Source organism: Notamacropus eugenii, chromosome 1 (genome assembly GCF_028372415.1).
Source record: "Notamacropus eugenii isolate mMacEug1 chromosome 1, mMacEug1.pri_v2, whole genome shotgun sequence".
NCBI classification, from domain to species: Eukaryota; Metazoa; Chordata; class Mammalia; order Diprotodontia; family Macropodidae; genus Notamacropus; species Notamacropus eugenii.
Genome location: NC_092872.1, coordinates 202,676,689 through 202,698,908, shown reverse-complemented (window position 1 = coordinate 202,698,908; position 22,220 = coordinate 202,676,689). Strand labels below are relative to the sequence as shown.

At 40.3% G+C, this 22,220-nt stretch overlaps 1 protein-coding gene across 8 annotated transcripts in view; it reads right to left on the bottom strand.

Moving 5' to 3' along the window:
• Positions 1–22,220, bottom strand: part of TACC2 (transforming acidic coiled-coil containing protein 2) — a 298,693-nt gene that overhangs the window by 199,690 nt on the left and 76,783 nt on the right. For all 8 annotated transcript variants that reach the window (XM_072624400.1, XM_072624428.1, XM_072624443.1 and 5 more), the window contains 2 exons: positions 16,704–22,076; positions 15,981–16,088 (listed from right to left, as the gene is read on the bottom strand). In XM_072624400.1, coding sequence (XP_072480501.1) covers positions 15,981–16,088; positions 16,704–22,076 — 5,481 coding nt within the window. The remainder of the gene's footprint in view (positions 1–15,980; positions 16,089–16,703; positions 22,077–22,220) is intronic.

Genomic DNA, 22,220 nt, shown 5'->3' with positions numbered 1-22,220 from the left:
CCGTCCTGTTTAGATCAGACACAGGAAAAATAATAACAGATGTCAGAAGTTCTATTTAATTTTATATCAAAGATTCTGGAGAAGAAGTGGTGCAGAGCAGGGGCCAGGGCTACAAGGTCCCCAGGATATACCCAGCAGACCCCTAGATGTGAGCTAGGGGAGAACCGAGGAAACCCTGAAAAGCATGGTTTTATGTAGAAGGGAAGCCATCTAAGTCTCAGAGGTCGGGAGAGTGCAGACAGGGGACTCCTGAATCAATCAACCAACCAACCTCTATGGAACACCTACTATGTTCCAGGCATTGTGCTAAGTACATGGGTAATGAGTAGAACTGGCAGAGACTATACGATTGTGTGAAAGTCAACAACTGCACATATTGCCCCGGACCCTTAAAGTTGTTCTCTTTCCTGCCATGCTCATTCCTATCTTTATGGCTTGTTCAAACTGATCCCCTTATCTGGAGTTCTTGCCTCTATCCCTTACAAAAACCCTGCCTGGTTTTTAAAGCCAAGATTAAGCCCTGTCTCTTCAAGAAAGACTTCCCTGATTACCCCAGCCTTCAGAGAGCTCCCTCTTCTAAACTTTGGGCAACACAGTCTCATCCCCATAATTTAGTCCTATCCTGTTCTGTAGGATCTGTTCACAAAGACCAATCTTCTCACCCCAACTCAATCTAAAGTCACTGATGGTAAGGGTAGTAACTTCAATTACTTTGTATGTCACTTAAACACAGAGAAGGAACCCAAAAATATTCATTGAACGATCAATGGGTCCTCTGTAAGGGTTCATTTCAATTCAGCAAACATTAATTTAGTGGTTATTATGGGCAAGACAATGTGGGAGGTACTACAAAAGGTTCCCATTCTACTGTGGATAATGGGGAATAGGGGTGGGAGGAGATTTTATGCACTCACAAATTAAGCATAATCTTTATATTATGTGATGGAGGAAAAGGAGAGAGCCAGACAAAATGCTTCAGGTAAAGTTGGGGAATAAGTGATGCTCTAGAGAATGGGAAATCTTTGTGCAAAAGGTAGCCCTTGAAGAAAGAGAAGAGCTTTGAACAGATAGACATGAGAAGGGAATACTTTCTAAGTATAAGGGGGCAAACTGTATGAATGCATCAAGACAGCTAGAAGACAGCTGACCAAGATCAGGGAATAACAGTACTTGTCTAGAAGTGCATGAAATAGAATAATCTGAAATAAAAGTAGGTGGGAGCCAGGTTGTGGAAGGATTTAAAGAAGGACTGGAATTTAAGAATAACTCAAAGGACCAAATTTTTGCATCAATTAATGCTCTTGGCCCTTCTAGGGTTAATTAAATACCAGGCTAAATACAGAGTTCCTCTTTAAATCCTAAAGGCAATAGGGAGTCATGAAAAGTTTTAAGCAGGGGAATGATTTGGTCAGACTTGCGCCTTGGGAAGATTTTTTTGATAGCTGTGGGAAGGATGGATTTGAAAGGAGAGATATTAGAAGAAGGTAAACCAGATAGGAATTTCCATTGTATTGACTTCTTCAAACACCATGCTTTTTCCCAGTTATGGTAGAGATCAGTTAGTCTAGCACTTTTATTTTACAGAAGAGAAATTTGAAACCCAGAGAAGTAAGGTGACTTAAGATCATGCATCTAATTCACAGCAGAGACAAGAACTGGTCCTTCTGACCTTTACCTTAGAGCTTTCCCTTAAACCACACTGGCACACCTCAAGGAATCTTTTATACTGAGTCCTGGCATCTACACAGCAACTGATCCAAGAACACACACACTGTGTGTGTGTGTGTGTGTGTGTGTGTGTGTGTGTGTGTGTGTGTGTGTACCTATTTCCCCTCCAAGGAAGAGACAGGCCACCCTCCTGAGACTTTTCTTTCCAAATAACAATCTTTCCAATGGAAAGTGGATTAAGGGGCCCTAAAAGTATCAGTAATCAGATCCTCCTCCACTGTCTGCCTAAAAAAAGGAAAAGAGTTAGGAAATCCATACTTGAGTCACCAAACCTGTTAAAATATTTAATACTGGATTATTTACTATGCCTGGAGAAGAAAAGTTCAAGCCAGGTCCTTGGAAAGTTAGGACATGTTTATACCATGAACTACTTTTCAAGCTCTTTTCTCCCAAGAAGTGTCTTAGCACATTAACACCACAAGGAAATCAATTTAAAAACCACATCTTTGTGCTGGGCTTTTATTTAGTGAACAACTTAATTCAGAGGCAAATGAGGGACATCCTTCATAAATCTGATCAGAAAGGTGATTTGGAGGATTGTACTTGTCATAAGCCAATTCTCATAAACGCTCTTGCTATTTGAGGCAATGCAATATATTGGAAAGATCCCTGGATTTGGATTTGGAGAGTCTAGATTTCAACCCTGGCTCTGATACATACAGCTTGTGTAATTCTGAGGCAAGTCCTAATTCTGAGGCCTCAGTTTCCTCATCTGTAAGAGGAAGGGTTTGAATAAGATGATCTTTAAGATTCCATTAGAACCTCCAAGGGCAGCTAGGTGGCATAGTGGATAAAGTACCAAACTTGGAGTCAGAAAGACTCATCTTCCTGAGTTCAAATCTAGCTGTGTGACTCTGGGCAAGTCACTTTACCCTGTTTACCTCAGTGTCCTCATCTGTAAAATGAGCTGGAGGGGGAAATGACAAACCACCCCAGTATCTTTGCCAAGAAAACCCCAAATCGGGTCACGAAGACATGACTGAAAAATGACTGACTAGCAACAACAAAAAAGATTTCATTGCCCTTTTAGCCAATTTCCACCTTTAAATCTAATTATGCTTTAATGCTAACAGCCAATACAAGTTCAATACCATATCCAAATTAATGCAACAAATACTAACAGTCTAATTACCATGTGTGTGACCCTGTGCTACATGCTGAGGATAGACAAAGATGAAATTAGACACAGATCCTGCTTTCAAGAAGCTGACCTTTAAGTGAAGCAGCATTATAAAGATAGCCTCCAGATCTTCCAACAGTAACACCCCCCTCCAGTTGGGGCAGCTAGGTGGTACCATAGCCAGGGCACAGGACTTGGAGTCGGGAAGGCCTGAGTTGGAGGGTCTTACACATTTACTGGTCATGTGACCCTACACAAACCTCTCTGTGTCTCAGTTTCCTCAGCTGTAAAATGGTGATAATAATACTACCTACCTTTCAGGGTAGTCCTTGCAAACCTTAAAGCCAAAAATGAATGTTGTTATTGATATTATCATCATTCTTATCACTATCATTATATTGCATGGGCTCTGAATACTTGGGTGAGTTATTTCATCACTCTAGATTTTAGTTTCCTCATTTGCAAAATGCATCAGTTGGACTGCATGACCTCCAAGGTCCCTTCTGGCTCCAACATTCTATAAATCTATGAATCTATACCAGACGGTGAACAATATTGTCTAGGCCATTAGAGTATGTCTCCTATAGATTTATTCCATTTATTCTTTAAATACCAAAAAAATGGGCACCTATGCCCAAAGTACTCAGACTTGCATAGTCCACTGTGGAGGCCGGCCACTTCTCTCCTAAATAATAGCCTGTCCCAAAATATTGTTGCTAAAAATAAGGCTGCATCCAAACCTGATGTCAGAGCTTCTGCCGGGTCAAGGTAATTAAAGGTTCCAAAAGAGAGGGGGGAGTGATGTGTCTATGTTTAATTTGGATAATTACCACCTTGAATTCTAAATTCCCCCAAGACTTTCAAATGGCTGTTGGATACTCTTCCCCTCCCATGTTGACTTGCTGGATTTAGTTAACAGTGTGATTAAACAGGGTCCCTTTAAGTCTTTTAGACTGAGTAGTATAAGATACGGCATTCAGATCCTTTGTAAACCTTAAGACTCAGATTATCATGGTATTTCCTCTAAAAGGCAGTACCACCCCTTCTATAAATGTTCAGCAGGAACTAAATAAATAACTAGGATAAAAGTTATTTTCCTATAGAAAAGTAACCAAAGATATGGAAAGTTCTCAAAAGAACTGCAAACTATTAAAAACTGCATGCTCCAAATTATTGATTATAAAAGAAAGATCAATCAAAACAAATACTTCATATCCCATAAACTGGTAACGATGACAAAAGATGGAAAGAGTCAATGTTGGAGGAGTTGGGAAGAGACAGGTACACTAATACATTGTTGGTGGAGCTATAAATGGGTACAACCTTTCTAGAAAATTTGTAATTATTTAAATAAAAGGACTAAAATGTCCATAATCTTTGATCCAAAGATTCCACCCTTAGATTTATCCCTCAGGGAGGTCATTGACAAAAATAAGGTCTCTACAATTTCAAAAATTTTATAGCAATACAATTTGTGGTAGTAAGGAAGTAAAAACAAAATAGATGCCCATCAATTGGAAAATGGCTAAACAAATTGTGGTCTATGAATGTAACTGGATATTATTGTGCCATAAGAAAGAATGAATATGGTGAATACAAAGAAGTATGGAAAGATGTGGATTGACTCAAAATCAAGAACTAGGCTAATATATATATATATATATATATATTAGCCTAGTTCTTGATTTTTTATATTGATATTTTATATATTTATATATATGTGTATATATTGATATTATATATATATATAAAATGACTCTGTGACCCTGACTATGTAAATGAACAACTACAAAAAATTGAAACTCGATGCTGTGACATTATAAACACCAAGCTTGACTCCAAAAAAAGCAATATGAGAAGATACTTCTGCCTGCTCTTTTGAGGAGATAGCATCCTTGCATGTGTAATACTTCATGTAACATCAGATGTTTTTCAATGTGTGGATCAGTTTTAATTATTTTTTCTCTTTTTCTTTCTTTTTTAAATTCTTTGTTATGATGGATTGCTTTCTGGGAGCATAAAGGAAAGGACTCAGAGAAATGTTTTTTTTTTTTTAAAAACCAAGCATTAATTAAAAATGGTCTAGAGTCTCTGAGTAACGTGGGGCTTTGGGCAATTTAATCATTCTGGGCCTCCGTTTCTTCGTCTATAAAATGAGGGACTTGAACGAGATGACCTCAAAGGTTCTTTTCACCTCTGAATCTATGTTTTTATGACCCTTGGTTCTTCCAAAAGAGACATATATGTATATATGTGTGAGTGTTTGTGTACATATATATATGTATACATACACATATACTTAGTTACACACACACATATATATACATACATATATATATATACACGCTAGAGAATATTCCAAAATGAATATTCTTTCAATTACAGATTGCAAAAGTTATAATATAGATACATTTCAAAAAGTTCTCTGAGACCTAGAGATAATTTTGCAAAAATGTTACATCTGTTTCTAAGCCAGGCTTTTATTATGATACATACCATTTGTACAGTGCTTTATTTTTCCAAGCACTGTTCTCTATTATCTCATTTTGTTCCCATAACCACCCTGGGGTATAGAACAGATATTATTATCTCCATGCTATAGACAATACAATTGCAGAACAGAGAGGTCAATAGGCTTGACCCAGGTCACATAACTGGGTAGTAGAAGAGACAGAACTAGAGAATAGGACTCTTATTTCCCAGTCCTGAAAGAGTCTAAATTGAGATTTAATTAAGGGATGCAATCCTATTATTTAATTTTCAGTTAACGTGGGGACAAATACATTTGTTGAAGAACTAGCTAAAGGTAAGGATTGGTTTATGCTTCTATCATAGCATATTTTAAGATTACAGCTCACATTTGTATAGCACTTTAGTCAATGTTTCTTAGGGCAATGTCCTGGATAACTTAACCCTCTCAGCTCTTCATCTCCCAACCCAAGGTGAGGGGCTCTCCTGACAGGTATGTCACATGGCCCCAGCCATGCTTTACACTTCTCCCTGGTCACCTTCTTGTCACCCAGTGCCAGGCAGGTGATATGATATAACTCTCTGATATAAGTAGTACAATTATTACTACCCCCATTTAAATGATGAAGAGACTACAGGTCAATGAAGTTAAATTACTTGCCCACAGAAGTATAATCAGGGCAGAATAACTAGAGTGTGGGAGCCACACTTCATTTTTCATGCCCTGCAGTGCTCCGCTGTGGTCAATCACACTTCCTTACCCCACAAAGGGCTGAAATCCCAAGACATCATTACCATGATGTATCTCCCTTAGGGCCTGCCTTCCTCTACCCTTTCTCCAAATGCCACTTCTTTAATTTCTTTACCTTCTCTAGTTGGGTGATCAAAGACCATTAGCCAGGTTGTGGGGCTATAGGCTTGACTCTCTAGAAGACAGATTATTCCCTCTCCAAAACCTGGAGCATACTATCCTTCCTCTGCCCCTTTCCTTCCCTGAATTTGCCCTGGACACAAGAATACCCAAATATGACTCCACTTGCCCATAATCACACATAATAAACAGTCAGAATTTGAACCTGTCTTTCTTTTCCACTATAACTGCCATTCTATTAAAGAGATTTTTTAAAATTCATCCTACTCTTGAATGTGCCATAAAAGCTACAAAAAGCTAAAGGAAGACAATGTTTGCCATAATCTGAGAAAATCACCTGGCTTTAAGGTCTCAGCAGAGTTGCAAAGAGAATGAGGCTAGTATTTTCTCCTTCAATTTACATAGCTGTGACCATAATCTAATAAAAAAACTTATTCTCAAACTGTAAATCATACTGTAGCTAGTTCTTTTCAAGAATGCAGTTCGCAGTGGAAGAGAAAGGGGAGACAGAAACAAGGGGGCATAAAAGAAAGGAAAAAAGAAAGAGTTAAAAGGCAAGAGAACAAGGTCTCAAAACTATTTTGGGACCAACACTGTATTTTCTCAGCAAATTACAATCCGTCTGTCTCCTTCCCCTTCCCTCGCAGCTTTTCCTCCTCCAATGGTTTAGTCTGGAGCCATGCTGAAGGAAATCAAGCATCATTGAGCACTCAAGCTGTTCAGGGCACTAGCAGTTCAAACTGTGCTGTCTAAATTCAGGGACCTAATTTCACCACTTCCCCAAAATGAGAAAACTCTCTGTGGTGATAGGCCCAACATGGCCATAATTGGTGAGACGAAGAATCTAGAAGTGTGTTTAGCAAGGGCATCTCGTCTGGCTCAGAAATATAAACAAATTTTCCAATTTTAGGCTCCCCAAACAATTACTTTTCTCTTGCTGTATATATACACTATCAGAAGTGGTCTTTGTGCCAGGTATTTTTGCTTAGCTGCTTTTCTTTGTTACGAGGAAGTGTTCAACCTGGAGGAGTAAAGAAACGACTGTGATGTAAAAAAGAAAAGAAAAGGAAAAGAGAAAGGCATCAGGAAAACTTATGTTCTAATCAATTACCTATAGAAAACATTGAGAATAGAGGGAGAAATGGACATAAGAAGGAGAGGGTAGAAGAAAAGGATGGGAGAAGAGTAAATAGAGTGTTTAAGAACAAATAAGAAAAATTGAAATGGAGGAACCATTGTGTCAAACTCCCTCATTCCTCTAAAATCCTAGGGTTTTATGTAGTATCATGGGAAACTATGGCTCCACTCCATCCTACATGAAGGTATATAGAAGCATTCATTCACTCAACCAGCATTATGTATCTGTTAAAAATACAAGCTGTAAGTAAAGGTTATTCTACATATTAGGAGATCATAAAAGTGTTCAGTAAAAAGATGATCCATATCCTCATGGAGCTCACAGTGTAGAGGTGGGAAAGCAGAGAAAAGAAATAATGATAATATAGTAAATCACATCTCATATGTGCATTAGAGAAGTGCAAGATAAGTGTGAAGACAGAAGATTTCAGAAAGTGAAATTCAAAGCAGAACGGCATTACTAACTAAGGGTTAGGAAGTATCCAAAGTCTTCATGGAAGATGTAGTTGGGTTGGACTTTAAAAGGCTGCATTACAAAGTGTAATACATACTATGGGTATGAGATATTGGAGTAGACATAGATAATGATGAATTGTTTTTTTCTTTTTCTTTTTTAATCATTGTTCCAAGGAATGACTATATTCTAGAGAGCAATTTGGAACAATGTCCAAAGAGCTATAAAACTGTACATATCCTTTGATCCAGCAATACCACCTTTAGGTCTATATTCCAAAGACACAGGGGGAAAAAGAGACAGAAAAGGACCTATTTGTACAAAAATATTTATAGTAGCTCTTTTTGTGGTGGCTGAGAATTGGAAACTGAAGGGATGCCCATCAATTGGAGAATGGCTAAACAAGCTATGGTATATGATTATAATGGAATATTGTTGTGCTATGAGAAATGACAACCGGGATGATTTCAGAAAAACCTGGAAAGACTTACATGAACTGATGCAAAGTGAAGTGAGCAGAACCAGGAGGACATTGTGGGATGAAGAACTGTGAATGACTTAGCTATTCTAAGCAGTATAATGATCCAAAACTCTCCCAAAGGTCTAATGATGAACCATTCTATCCTCCTCCAGAGAAATAATTGATATTGTTTGAATACAGACTGAAGCATGCTATTTTTCACTGTCTTTCATTTTTTTCTTTTACTCAGACCTTCTTATACAAAATGACTGACGTGGAAATGTTTTACATGACTGTACATATATAATCGATATCTGATTGCTTTTCATTTCAGGGAGGTGAGGAGGGGAGCAAAGGAAGGAAGGAGGGATAGAATTTGGAGCTCAAAACTTGAAAAAAGAAAACCAAATTAAAAAATTGTTTTAACATGTAATGGGGGGGGAATAATACATATATATATATTTTTAAAAAAGGACTACTACATAGATTGGGGCAGGGGAGGGATAATTTAGAAATCTATGTGACATAACAACAAAGGTCATCAACAGAAGTCCATCTTTTCATGACCCTGGGGACCATATTGTCTACAGAGTTTTCTTGGAAAATTTACCGGAGTGGTTTGCCATTCCTCCTCCAGTGGATTAAGGCAAACAGTTTAAAAGGCTTGTCCAAGGTCACACAGCTAGTAAGTGTCTGAGGCTGAATTTGAGCTCAGGTTCTCCTGACTCCAAGCCCCCATGCTCTAACCACTGAACTATCTGTTGCCCAAGAATAGATCAGAGGAGGCAAAATATAGAGGCAAGAATACTTATTACTAGGCTACTATAATAGTCTAGGCAGGTGGTGATGAATACTTGTAATAGGATTAAAGCATGGAAATGAAAGGCAAGGGAGTAAATACCAAGCATTTTGTAGAAATGCAATCAACAGGGCCTGGTAAATAATGAATAGGAGAGAGTAAGAAGAAAGTTAAAACCACTCCCAACAATTTGAATATGACAAGCTGACCAGCACCATAGACAGAAATTAGGAAGTTAAGAGGAAGAACATATTTAGGAGGGAAGATCACAAAACTGTAGATATATAATTGTAAGGGACTATGGCATGCTCCTAATTTTGTCTTGGTTTTGTTTTTGTCTCTAGTAACTTCCTTGTTTTATTCTGAACTTAACACCTAAAAATTAGCATTTCCATTTACAAAGTAGAACATAAAAAGAGGATTATAAATAAAATTGTGAATTTTTACTTCACATAGTTTATTTTAAAAAAATTCTATGGTAAATTCAACATGCTACTTTCAGATCTATCCTCCTTATCTGTGCTTCTTTCAGAACTTCCTGATTCTCTTCTGTACATATAAAAATTTTTCAATGGCTCTATTTTTTTTCTTCTTTGTTTTTTGCATTACTGTTGCTATTCTCCTTCTTTCCTCAGATTTCCTTCTCCCCCATCAAAAAAACACACCCTATAACAAACATAATCAGATCAAAAAAATCCACAACACTGGATATGTCCAAAAATGTCTTCTCTCTCTGTACCTTGAGTCAATCACCTTTCTATAGGGAGGTAAGTAACATGTTTCATCAGGGGTCCTCTGAATTCATGGCTAATCATTGCTAAGTGTTAGGTGTGGAAGTGAAATTAAGTTCAGGAGGAGAGAAGGAAAAGTTTGAAATAGTCATTGTAGGGAATGAGATGAGTGACAGCATAGGGCCAGGTGGGATTATGCCAAATGAATTTCAAGTGGGGTATAATAATATAAGAAATTACACATGAATATTGCCACACTTCATGTGGTGTACAAATACAGAACTTCTACATGTGCCTATTCGTCTTGATACACTTGCAAATTCTTCCAGTCTCAGATGGGTTTACTTTGTCATTTAAGAACACAGATAGAGATCATGGAAAAAAACATCCTATCCATGAGGGATTGTTGATCAAATCATCAGCCTGTCCAAAAAAGGAAGGAGGAGGGAGAGGGAGAGAGGAGGAAAGGTGGGAAGAGAAGGGAAGAGAGAAAAGAGGAAAGGAGAAAAGGGAAGGAAGAAGGGAAGAGAAGGAAGGAGGGAAGGGAGAAAGGAGAAGATGGGAAGGAGAAGGGAGTGAGGAAGTAAGGAGGGTAAGAAGGAAGGAAAGAAGGAAGGAAGAATAAGAAGGAAGAAAGGAGGGAGGGAGGGAACAAAGAACAGACATTATATAAAGAAGAGAGAACCATGGGCAGAATTCAGTTTAAAACTAGAGACTCCTACCTTCTCTGCCTGATAGCCATAACTATGCCACTCAATTTCAGCAATGCATTAAATGAAGAGGGGACTTGGCAGACCCAGCTCTGCCCCTTAATAGATAGATGACCATGGGCGCTCACAAGACCTGAGTCTCAATTTCCTCATTTTTCAAACAGTGATGCTACTTTCACTACAATGTCAGGAGGCTGCTGTGAGGATCAACTAGTAGAATGAACTAAAGCTCTTTTTAAACAGCAACAGTTTATTATCACGTGTCTAATGAGGTGTTCTGGGAAAACAGGAAGAAGAGTTGCCCAGGATGGGAAGGGAGGGAGAGTTTATAATCTGTGAACATCATAGGGGAGAACACCCAGATCAGTGACATCATAGGTCCATGGAAGTATCTGAGTAATAATGTGTGAATCTTGTTTGTCTCTTGATTGTGCCCCACCTACCGTCATTAGTACAAATACCTGAGTAACACAGGAACACTGGTGCCTCTCTCCCTGCCTAGAGGAACTCAAAACATGGTTCAACTATCCACATAAAGCTGCAAGATGGTAGACAAATTCTCATGAGAATATTACGTCAATTTCTTCATGGCAGCATCGCGTTGTTCCAGAACGCATTGCACCAATTCTTACAAGCTAGATTTCCAAGCAAGGAGATATTTGCCTATGATTCCTCCATTGGCCAAATTGCCCTAATGATGATCTCTCATTCATTTTATTTGTGACGGCTAGTTGGGCTTCTCTTTCACACAGCAGTGGAAGGTAATAATCAAAGTCTTTGGTGTCTTGTGTCTGGGTCCCAACATACTAGTTCCTTTAAGATGCAAAGGTTGTTGTAATCAGCCCTCTCTACCTCTTGACAGGTGGGCATACAGTCCATCATTTCTCCTATAACTCCAAACATGGTCCCTTTATTTGTGACTTCTCCCTAGTATCTGAGTCCTGGCCTTTCTATGGAGGTGTTCCTATGACATGCCTCCATACAGTTTGGGCTCCTCTCAACATCCTGCCTTGTCTGGCAAATAGCATTTGGTTTCTGCTCTTGACAGCTCCCTTGGATTTGACATTTACATTTCCCACTCTAGCTAAATACTTTCTCAAGTCCACCACACTAGAAGTTGGTGTCACACTGAAGTTCTGCCTCATCCCTCCTGTCCTGTCCCTTCCCCAAATGACATTATTCACTTTCTCTTATAGATATGCTCAGTACCTTTGTTGATCACTTCCCACTTTGGTTCTGTGAGGGTTTGGGGTAAAGAATTAAAAGAGGTCTCTCAGTATATCTTTCTAGAGACCTCTGATTCTCTCATCATAAGATTCTGAGAATACAATGGACTCTCTCTTAGATCTAAACTCAGTAATCCAAACTGTTTGTTTGGAGAACTAGTTAAATCCTGAGTCTAAAAGATTCTAAACTAAAAATATAAACATAGATTTCACAGAATGCAAAGATATAAAACATAGGGATTGATAAGCCTGAGTCCATACTGAGCATTATCCAGGATAAATTTAAGTAAAAGAAAGTCAGGGAGATGAAATGCTTTTGCAGAAAAATCTGATAGCCAGGTATGGTGGTATATGCCTGCTACCAGATGAATAGTTCTGGTGAATTGCTTGAGTTTGGGAGTTCTGAGCTTCAGTAGGGTTAAAGTTAATTGGGTGTCTGCATTAAATCTGGCAGCAGAATAGTGACCTCCAAGGAAGGGGCTATGAGGAGGGAGTCAGGTTTGAACCAAAGCAGGTCAAAGCTTCTGCGCATTAGCGGCTGCTATACTTCCAACCTGGGCAAGAGAGGTAAATTCGGTCTCAAAAAGAGAAAAAGGAAAGAGAAGGAAAAAGAAAAGATCTGATAATGCTCAGAAAAATACATGAAAAGATGTGGCAATGCCAATAGTCAGATCGCTGACACATGAATCAGCCTAAGGAATAATAATGATAACTAATCCTTATATAGTATTTACGATGTGCCAGGCACGCCACTAAGTGCTTTATAATTATTATGTCATTAGATCTGCTACAAGCCTGGTTAGGTAGGCACTATTATTATCCCCATTGTATATATGAGGAAACTGAGGTAAACAGAAGTTAAGTGACTTGCTTAGGTCTTCCTGTCTCCAGGCCTGGTGCTCTATCCGCTGTGACAACACAGGGAGCAATATTGCATGCACTCAGAAAGTACAATGCCACAAGATTAGATCTTTCCTTCTCCAGTTTCTCCAGTTCCATAACATCTACTTTCATGTACAGAGTAATCATCAAGTCTCTTCGCTAACTTCCATAATAATTCTCACTGGGAGGACCAAGTGAAAGCCAACCACATTTGGCGAGAAAGAAAAGTCAAAATTTACTCTCTAACCTAACTGAGCTATTTCCTTTCATGCCAGATTTCACAGGTCATTGTAAAGGAATAAATTATCAATCATCCATCTGAATTATTCAAGCCCCAAGTCTCACCTTTTTTCCATTATCAGGACATATGCAAGATTCATGGGTCATAGAAGCAGAGAGCTAGAGTCAGAAGGTAACCCACAGACCAATTAGTCTACGTGCTTATTTTACAGATGAGAAAACTGAGGCACAGAGTAGAGTAATAGAGTGCCCAGATCAGAAAGACCTGAGTTAAATTCAACCCCAGACCACTTACTAGCTGTGTGACTTTGAGCAAGTCACTTAACCTGTTTGCCTCAGTTTCCTCAACTCTGAAATGGAAATAATAATAGCACTTAGCTCCCAGGGTTGTTATGAGGATCAAATGAGAGAATATTTGTAAAACGTGCCTCTCATAGCGCCTGGCACGCAGAAGGCCCAGTACAAATGCTTATTCCCTTCCCTTTCCTTAAGTGACTTGCCCATAGTCACGCAAACAGTAAACATCAGAGATAAAATTTTAATCCATAGTTAAGTTACAGTATTCCATATTATCTGGGACCAGCACCCATCATTGTTGCTTCATTAAACACTCATTATCCTCAGATTGTAAAGGATTTTTAAATAAAGACAAGAAATAGCCATATACAGCAATATATGGTATTTCATCCAACATAATTAAACCCAAACTCACCATCTGTTCTTAAAGTCTACTATTCTATTTAAGTCTTCCTCTTTTTATCAATAATACCATTATTCTCCCATTTCAAAACCTCAGAGCTATCTTGGCCTCCTTTGTCTGTGTGTGTCTGTCTCTCCCTCTCTGTGTCTGTCTGTCTGTCTGTCTGTCTGTCTCTCTCTCTGTCCCTCCACATTCAATCATTCACCAAATCTTGCCTAATCTTCTTTCAAAAGATTTCTTACTTTCACTCTTTCCTCAGTTTTCCCATCTGTAAACTGGAAGAACTTTGACCCAAATTATCCAATAACCTAAGTTCAAATTGAAAAATCAGTAATTACAACACTAATTTTATATTCAAACCAATTCAATGATATAAATTCACAGCAAATGAGAACCAAAGATTCATGTTTCCATCATGTTGCAAAGGAACAGATTATTAGCTCATCCCATCAATTTTTCAAGCTCTCAGCTATTTGTATTCACATGGGACCCAATCGGTTAGTCAGGCAGTCCATCTGTTGTCCATCATCATGACTCACCCAGCATCTTTTGTGCATGCATAGTAGCTCCCAATTGGAATGGTACTTTATAGAAGACAAAATGATTTTTCACAAAAACCCCATAAGGTATGTGGTGAATGTATCATTTTCTGCATCATAAAGACTAGGGTTAGGGAGGCCAAATGACTTGCCCATTGCTATACCAGCCAGACAGTGAGGGAACCAGATGAATTCTAGTCTTCTAATGCCACATCCTAAGCTCTTTTCTTTACAACATGATGCTTCCTCGTATTTACATACAGACTATCTGCAGGACCCCATGCTTCCCTGAACAGTGAAACTCACAAACTAATGAAATATATATGCATATATATATACATACACACACACATAGGCAGGTATATAACTTGTTGCTGTCATTTTTAGTTGTGTCCACCTCTCCATAATCCCATTTAGGGTTTTTTTGATAGAGATACTTAAAATGGTTTGCCATTTCCTTCTCTAGCTCATTTTACAGATGAGGAAACTGAGGAAAATGGTGTTAGTTGGCTTGTCCAGGGTCATACAGCTGGTAAATGCCTGAGGTTGAATTTGAACTCAGGAAGATGAGCATAATAATAATATATTGTTATTATTATTATTACCTCTATGTATGAAAAAGAAAAACAACAATCCTATTCTTGTCCTGCTGAGCAAAAACTTTCCTCCGCCCTAAATGGGAATGTGATAAATGCATACCAGCAAAGCCCCTGGGGAATTGTATGACAAATCAGTAGCAGAAACAAGTGCCAATTGGAGATTAAGTTTACATATGTTTATGGAGAACATGCATTCATCTCACTGGGCACCTACACACCCAGGCACCAAGTTAATAGAGCTGCTATTGTAGGCCACTCAAGGCAGCTGGCTCTGAAGCCAGAAGTGTTCAGACTCGAAAAACAGGTGATCGTACATTCTTAAAGCATGTGCAAAATATTAATCAAATCATTTATAAAATGCCAGCAGCTGTTTGGTACAACGCATCTCAACGGCCACAGGTACTAATTGAAAGTCTGATATCTGCCACACATAGATTCACACAGAGCACCACAAAAAGAGTTAAAGCCTTAAAAGAATTTCACAGTCTATTCACAAATGTATCTTAACTTTGCACTGTTCTATTCCTAGCCCAGAAAATCCCAGAGGAAATTACTTTAAAGCAGCATCTCTTCAACAATACTAGGTGACGACGATTCACTTAGAAAAGGTCTACTGTGGGGTGGGGGTGGGTGGAGTCTTCATGCAATCAGCAAGAGAAACACAGTGGGGGTCGGTCAGGTGGGGGATGGTAAGGTCTGGGATTCCTAGACTTCTGGGATTCCATAGATTGGCAGCTAAAAGGAACCTTAGAGGCCATCAAGTTCAACCCCTCTATTTTAAAAATAAAGGAGCTGAGGCATAACTGACTTGCCCCAGGTCCAAGTCTTTTTTCTTGCTCCAAGATCTATACAGATCCATATGACTTAGATTTCCAAGGAAGACTATGAATTATTCTATCAAGACCAACCTCCTCATTTTAAGAATGAGAAACCTGAGGCCTGGGGAGGGTCTTGGGAGGTTGAGTTGTACAAGCAAGTGGACTTATAGGTATGGAATGAGAAACTGGACCAATGTTCAGCAAATTTACCTCAAAGTTAAAATGGGCTCAAAAAGTGAAATAAACCTCCTTTTTAACATCCCAGGAAATGAACAAAGGAGGCTTTTTGTTCTATTACTGTGTTACTATTGTAAGTGCTAAAGCCACAGAGGGGCTATTTTCTTCTTTCATAAAAAATCCAAAGTCAAAAGATCTGAATTCTTTTCTAGGACATCTATAACGTTTACATTTATATGACGATTCATTTATACATATCATTTATACGATGATACATTTAGCATGATGATTCTCCGAATAACTGAGGTCTGTCACTGTACCTTTCTACTCTGTCATCCTTGTTGGACTTGGCTGAAGTGGCGGTAGCATCTAGAGCATCCTTCTCAGGTACCAGAAGGAGAAGAGAATGATCAGGCTCAGGGCTCTTTCTGAGATGATGGAAGAAAGCAATAAGTACAATCTGTTAGCTGTTTTGTTTTGTTTTTTTTTGAATGAACACGTTTTTCAATGAGAGCTTCGTGCTATAGTTGAACTAAAATGCACAAGAAAAAATTAAATTCATTCATCCAACAACTCTGAGGGACTTTTGAAGCATATCAACCTCCCCTTACCCCAAGCCCCCCAAACTATGGTCCTCCTAAACAAATCCAAATTAGAAAACACATGTATCTGAACTCCCATTGGAACCAAAACCATACTCTATGAATGACTGCTAACCTATGACACTACTATCCACAGGGCATAAAGTAAACAGTTCATACTTTAAAACAGTTTTAAATTAAACTGAAAGAAGTGAAGAAAATACATGATAAATGAGTAATTGTCATGATTCTCCAAATATTTCTCTCCTCAGTTGTTTAGACTTTAAGTCTAAATTGCTGCAATTCAGAAAGGTTAGCAGATGAGAATTTGAGCAGTGGGATAAAGGGGATAGAATTCCCTGAAAGCCCACCCATATATATGATTTTTCTAGTCAGGTTAGTCTCTCTAGAATCTTGTAAGAGGTACGATGATCCCCACAAGAATTAATTGGCCTTAAGTACCTTTCTGTGAGTCCATCTTCTGAAACAACATCTTGGGGTTTCTGGACTTGTCCTTTATCTGGCCCAGGAGGTGAGCAGACAGGTAGCTTGTCATCATCATCAGGTGCTGTGAATTCATGCTCAGAATGCTGGTCAGTCTGTTGTTTCTGAGCCTGGTTCTCTAAACACTGAGAAGTATCCTTCTCCTCCATCCCCAGAACTGCCTTCAAGGAGCCACACTGAGCCTCTGGGCCTTGACTGGGGTGCTTCATTTGCAGAGCTGAGTCACAACCTGGGCTAAATGACATTCTCAAAGTACCAGTTTCAGGGCTGCCTTGTAAGGGCTGATCCTCAGAGGTCTGAGCTTCTGACTCTACTTTAGTAGAAGAATTTTCACTTTTTGCTTTTGGAGCCTTTTCTATCATCGAGTCAGGTTCTTGTAAGACACCTAACTGGAGACCCTGCAAACCTAACTCCTGTTTGAAGTAGTCAACCATGGACTGTGTCAGTAGCCCACTGGGATTGGGTAAATGTAGAACATTGTCTGTTCTTGGGCTCTCCAAAGTTCTTGAGTCATCATGAGCGCTGTCACCACCTTGGAGACTCTTTTCATTCCTTGGCATGAGAACACTGAGCTTCTCCTTGCTTGCAGCTGGAGAGATTGGAATGTCCCCAGGTGGAGAGGAAATTTCCTCGATATGCCCAAGTCTTGAGTTGTTGTCCTTTTGCTCAGTGCCAATCGAAGCGTAGAGTTCATCTTCTTTGGGCACATTTTTGCTAGGAGGTATTTCTTGTTGCTGGCTTCCTGGAGGAGTTAGACCCTCTTGAGATAAAGACATCTGTGGATGGACCTGGGAGATGACATAATACTCCTCTCCCTTAGAGAGGGTGGCATTTCCCAATGGTGTCTTCTGCACAGCGATGTCTAAAGGGAGACTTGAAGCCAACCCTTGCTTTTTTCCTCCCTGAAGGTTTTGATGCTCAAATAAAATCCCTATATATTTCTCAGCAGGTGTTTCAGAGTTTTCTGTTTTATTTTCTTTTTGTGAGACATCAGATGCAATTCCATTCTTTTCCAGGTTGGTATCTAGCAGGTTCTGTTTCATGATGGGAGCAGTTAAGTCTGGTGATTTTTCTGTGACTATACCTTCTTGATGAGTCAACTTGTTTGGGTTTGTTTGACAGGAGAAAGTCTCCAGAGTCAAATCCTGCTCCTCACCTTTTGTGTCTACCCCCTGTCCAACACGAGTGGTGGAAATCATGATGTAGTCTCCTCCTTGACCATGATGTGAATGCTTCTCTGTGCTTAGCTGCACCAAAGAGTCCTTTCCCATGGGATTCCATGCAAACCTATCATTTTCTTGCAATGTAAGCTGTGGACGCTCAGTTTTCGAAGAACCAAGAACAGATTCCTCAAATATTTTGCTGATATGTGCCTTGAAATCGGGAAATCCAGTCATCATGCCAGGTTGTCCGAAACCAGAGCTCTCACAGTCAGAAGTGTCTCTGTGCACTTTGGAGGTATCTCCTGCCTTCTTACTTTTCTCTGCATCCTCTCTAGGAACATCTGCCATTTTCTGAATACTTTCTCTGGAACTCCTTAGAGATTTGAAGTTTCCCTCGTTTTGGATTTCTTTGTATTTAATTGAAGATGTTTCCTCCCTTTCCTGGGCAGACTTCAATGTGGGTGAGAGGTAATCTGTAAGCAAATTTCCAGAGTCCTTACAGGTGAACATAGACTCTCCTTCAATATAGGAACTTTCATTAGAAACACTCGGCTCTTTGGTGGAATCAGTCTTTGTCTTGCTATCTTCTGATTTTCTTCCAACAGCGCTGTTTATACTGAGGTTAAGATTCTCAGGAACTACCTCTAGTATCTGCCTGGATATCCCAGCAGTCGGCAGCTCTGGCTGCTCCCTGTCTGAGACAGTCTGACATGCTGAGGCGCTCAAGACATTACTGACAATTCCACCCATTTCACTTGTGAGCCATGAGTCATTCTTGTAGTTGCCAGACTTCTGCCCAGTTTGGCAGGGACTACCTGAGACAAAGGTGGCTTCATTCTCACCACTACTGGAAACTGGTTCAGCATCCACCTTAGGACAGCATTCAGTCTGAAGGCAATTCTTGTTTGGAACAGTTTCTCCAAGTTCATGTGATGCCAAACATGTAGCCAGAATTACTTGGTCAACATTCTTTCCTCTTTCGGCAGATACACTTTCAAAATTCTGTTTAACATGATCCTGGGGGCTGATTTTGCTACTGAGAGACAGATGCTCCTGGTCTGAGGGGGCTGGAAGCTCAGTTTTCTCCTGTGTGTCCAATCGAAGCTGACTGCTATTTGAAATTTCATCAAGCACCTTCTCTGGGGCATCAGGAGGTGTACTGTTGAGTGTGCCAGTTTGTGGAACAAGCTGAATGTCAGTAGCAGCATTAATAGATGGTTGTATGCCTAGATAACAAGGCACAGCCCCTACCTCATTGTCACTTGCTTCTTCTGTATTACCTAAGCCACTGAACTGTGCGTGCATGTCAGCTGCCTTAGACAACTCATTTTCTTGGCATGTTTCTTCATGCTGAGTGTCTGAGATCAAAGCATCCTCCTTATCCTGCTGGGGCTTGTCAGACATCTGCCTAGTGCAGCAACTTTCTTCTGTTTTAACATTTAAATTATCTGAAAGAGAAGAGTCCTTTAAACTGACCACAACAGGAGAAGAAATACTGAAGGACTGGTCACCACTGCACTGTTTCTCTTGATCCATCACTAGGGGCAACTTTTCTCTTGTTAATGCTGATGAGTCCAATTCCTCTGTTGAAGGACTGTCGAAATTTTTTTCCTTAGAATCATGTGTACCTGAACTTTGGATATCATCCAGACTTTCTTCATACTGCGTATTTTGGAATTCTAATATTGGATTTGGCTCTTGTCCACCACAGGGAGGAGGATGGTTTAAGTTTTCCCCCAGTTCTCGGGGTGGTAAGGTTTTTGAGGGCTCTTCAGTCCTGGTCTTCACCCCTTCAAGACCATCTGGAGGAATCTCTTTCCTACTTTCAAAAGGAGAGGTGTTATCAATGAATTTGGTTGAGACAGAAGCTTCTGAACATGAGTAAGATTGTTGAAAACAAGTCCCTGCAGATGGTTCAGGATTTCCTAACTGAGTGATGCCTGTCCTGCTGTTACCTGCAGATGATGCATTTCCCTGCTGACTCTGCACTGGCTCCTGAGGCTCATTATCAGAATGTTTTTTCACATCTGGGTTGAATTCCTGTCCAATTCCCTCATTTGCAGGAGTACTTAAAGGTCCAACCGAAGGTACCAGTAGGTCCTTGGCATCCTTGCTACAAGACATCTTAGTTGATTGATTCCCTTGTCCTTTACTTTCAGCCTCCTGGATTTCAGGATTAACATTGTCTCCTGGAGACACACACATTTCAGATTTCCCGGGCTCTGCAACAGGAACAGATTCCATTCTTTCCCCTCCTTCAGGACCTTGAAGAGTATCTGGGAACTCAGGTTTTAGACCTGTAACCTCCAGAATAGTTTCTCTAGAAGTAGCCTGCCCATCATCTCCATCCTGCTGAACAGGTTGAACACTACCACTCCCACAGTGCACAGGCAGTAGGCCACGTGTACTGACAGTACAGATTCCATCAGTCATCTCGTAAGCCAGGGAGCACAATGCTGAGTTTTCTGACTGACCCTCAGGCTGCTCCAGCTCCATGAGACCTGTGTCCTTGGGCAACAGTGCTGAGTCTTGCTGGTGAAGCAAGCTGGGCTCCAAATTTGTGATATTTACTTCACTTACTTCCTGATTGGCTCTGTCACTGGAACCGAGTGAGATCTCCTCCTCTGAATGCACAAGTTTTGTGGATTTGGTATCCTGTGCAACAACATCCTTTTCTTGAGAGCTATTACTTTGATTTTCTTCTCTAGTGCCATTTTGATTTTCAACATCAAGTGCCTGGCCTTCATCATTCAACTCCAGCTCTCCCCCCAGGCTTTTATTCAATTCACTGGGAAACACAGTGGGGATTGCTCCTTGTTTTCTCTCTGCTTTTCCTTCATTTGTTGGAGCTTCTATTTCATCCCTAGATGAATGGATGGGATCTTCCTTAGGTCCCATCTCAGGATGTTGACTCTCGCCACTTAAATCTAAATTCTTTGGTACCATTTCTACATCTGTCATGGGATACCCTTTTGTGGGGTCTGGAAGAGCCTCAGTAGCCAAGACAATGGGAGTCTCTGTGGCTAAACAATTGGGTCTTATTTCAGCAACAGCAGCAGCTAGAATTGGGGTATTCTCTGAATCCGTATTGGAAATCAGATATGTTTCTTCTCTTTGGGAAAGTACAGGTTTAAGCCCATCTCCTTCAGCCCTAGGGTCTAGTTTATCAGATAATGTTTCTTGTGTCCCACTCTGAAGGGGGTTTTGAACATCAGTTATGGTCACAGATTCCTCTGAAGGACCTTTGGCCTTTGGGTCCAGGACAGGATTCTGGGGTAAAGTTGGTAGGGGAAGATTAGTTACTATTGACTCCTGATTATATTCCAAAGAAGCAGCATTTGCCTTAGTTTCTTGGATAATTTCTACATCCTTAAAATCTTGGCAGCGGGCATTGAGGACTTTGGAATCATCAGCCAAATTCTGAGGTTTCACAAACGCTTTGCCTTCCTCTCCATCTGATGTGCTTAGGGCAGTGTCATTCAGCAACAGGGTCTCCTGCTTCAACAGCAGACCATCTACCTCATCTGGGTTCTTTTGATCTCTCTGGGTTACAGCTGGGGGCTCATGATTTGTTTGCAGGGGCTCTGGATTCTGCTGGGCCCCTTGAGTGGTAACATGATCTCCGGCTTCTTTCCCAGTGGGGGAGGAGCTGCCATGTGGATAGCTCTCCCCAGACAGCTGTACCATCAGTTTTAAAGGCTCCAATATCCTTGAATGTGCCCTTGGATCCCCTTGGAACAAGGTAACATGATCAGAAGAATCCCTGCCCCCTTCCCTTGGTGCATTCTTTCCATCATCAACAGTAACAATAGCAGTGACCAGGCTGGTCTCCACATGGCTATCTGCCACTGCGGCAAGTCCCACTGGGTCTTCCTCTGGAGTGTCTGGCATGGGCTCCCCTATGTTGCCATGCTGGATGAGTCCATCTTCGCTGGCCAAGGAATGATTTGTTTGGATAACATCTTGGATATGTTCTGCCAAAGGCATGGAGACAGAGATGCTGCTCTCTTGTGTTTTTTCAGCTGGGTGGGATGAGAAGTCAGATGCTATTGTCTTCTGCTCTTCCTGTAGAAGATGTCTCTGTCCAATTACCTCCAAAGACACAGCACATGAACTGGGGTTGGTCGCACCCTCCACTGTGTAGCCACTGGTGTCTCCATGACTGATGCTGCCAACAATGGAAACGTTTCATTGATTCGTTATCATTGAGGACAGAAGAACACAGCAAACACAATTCTCCACCCCACCCAAAAAAAAGCAACTAAGGTACAGGGTGTCAGGGTCATTCCTCCCATGCAGTCAGACTTATTGT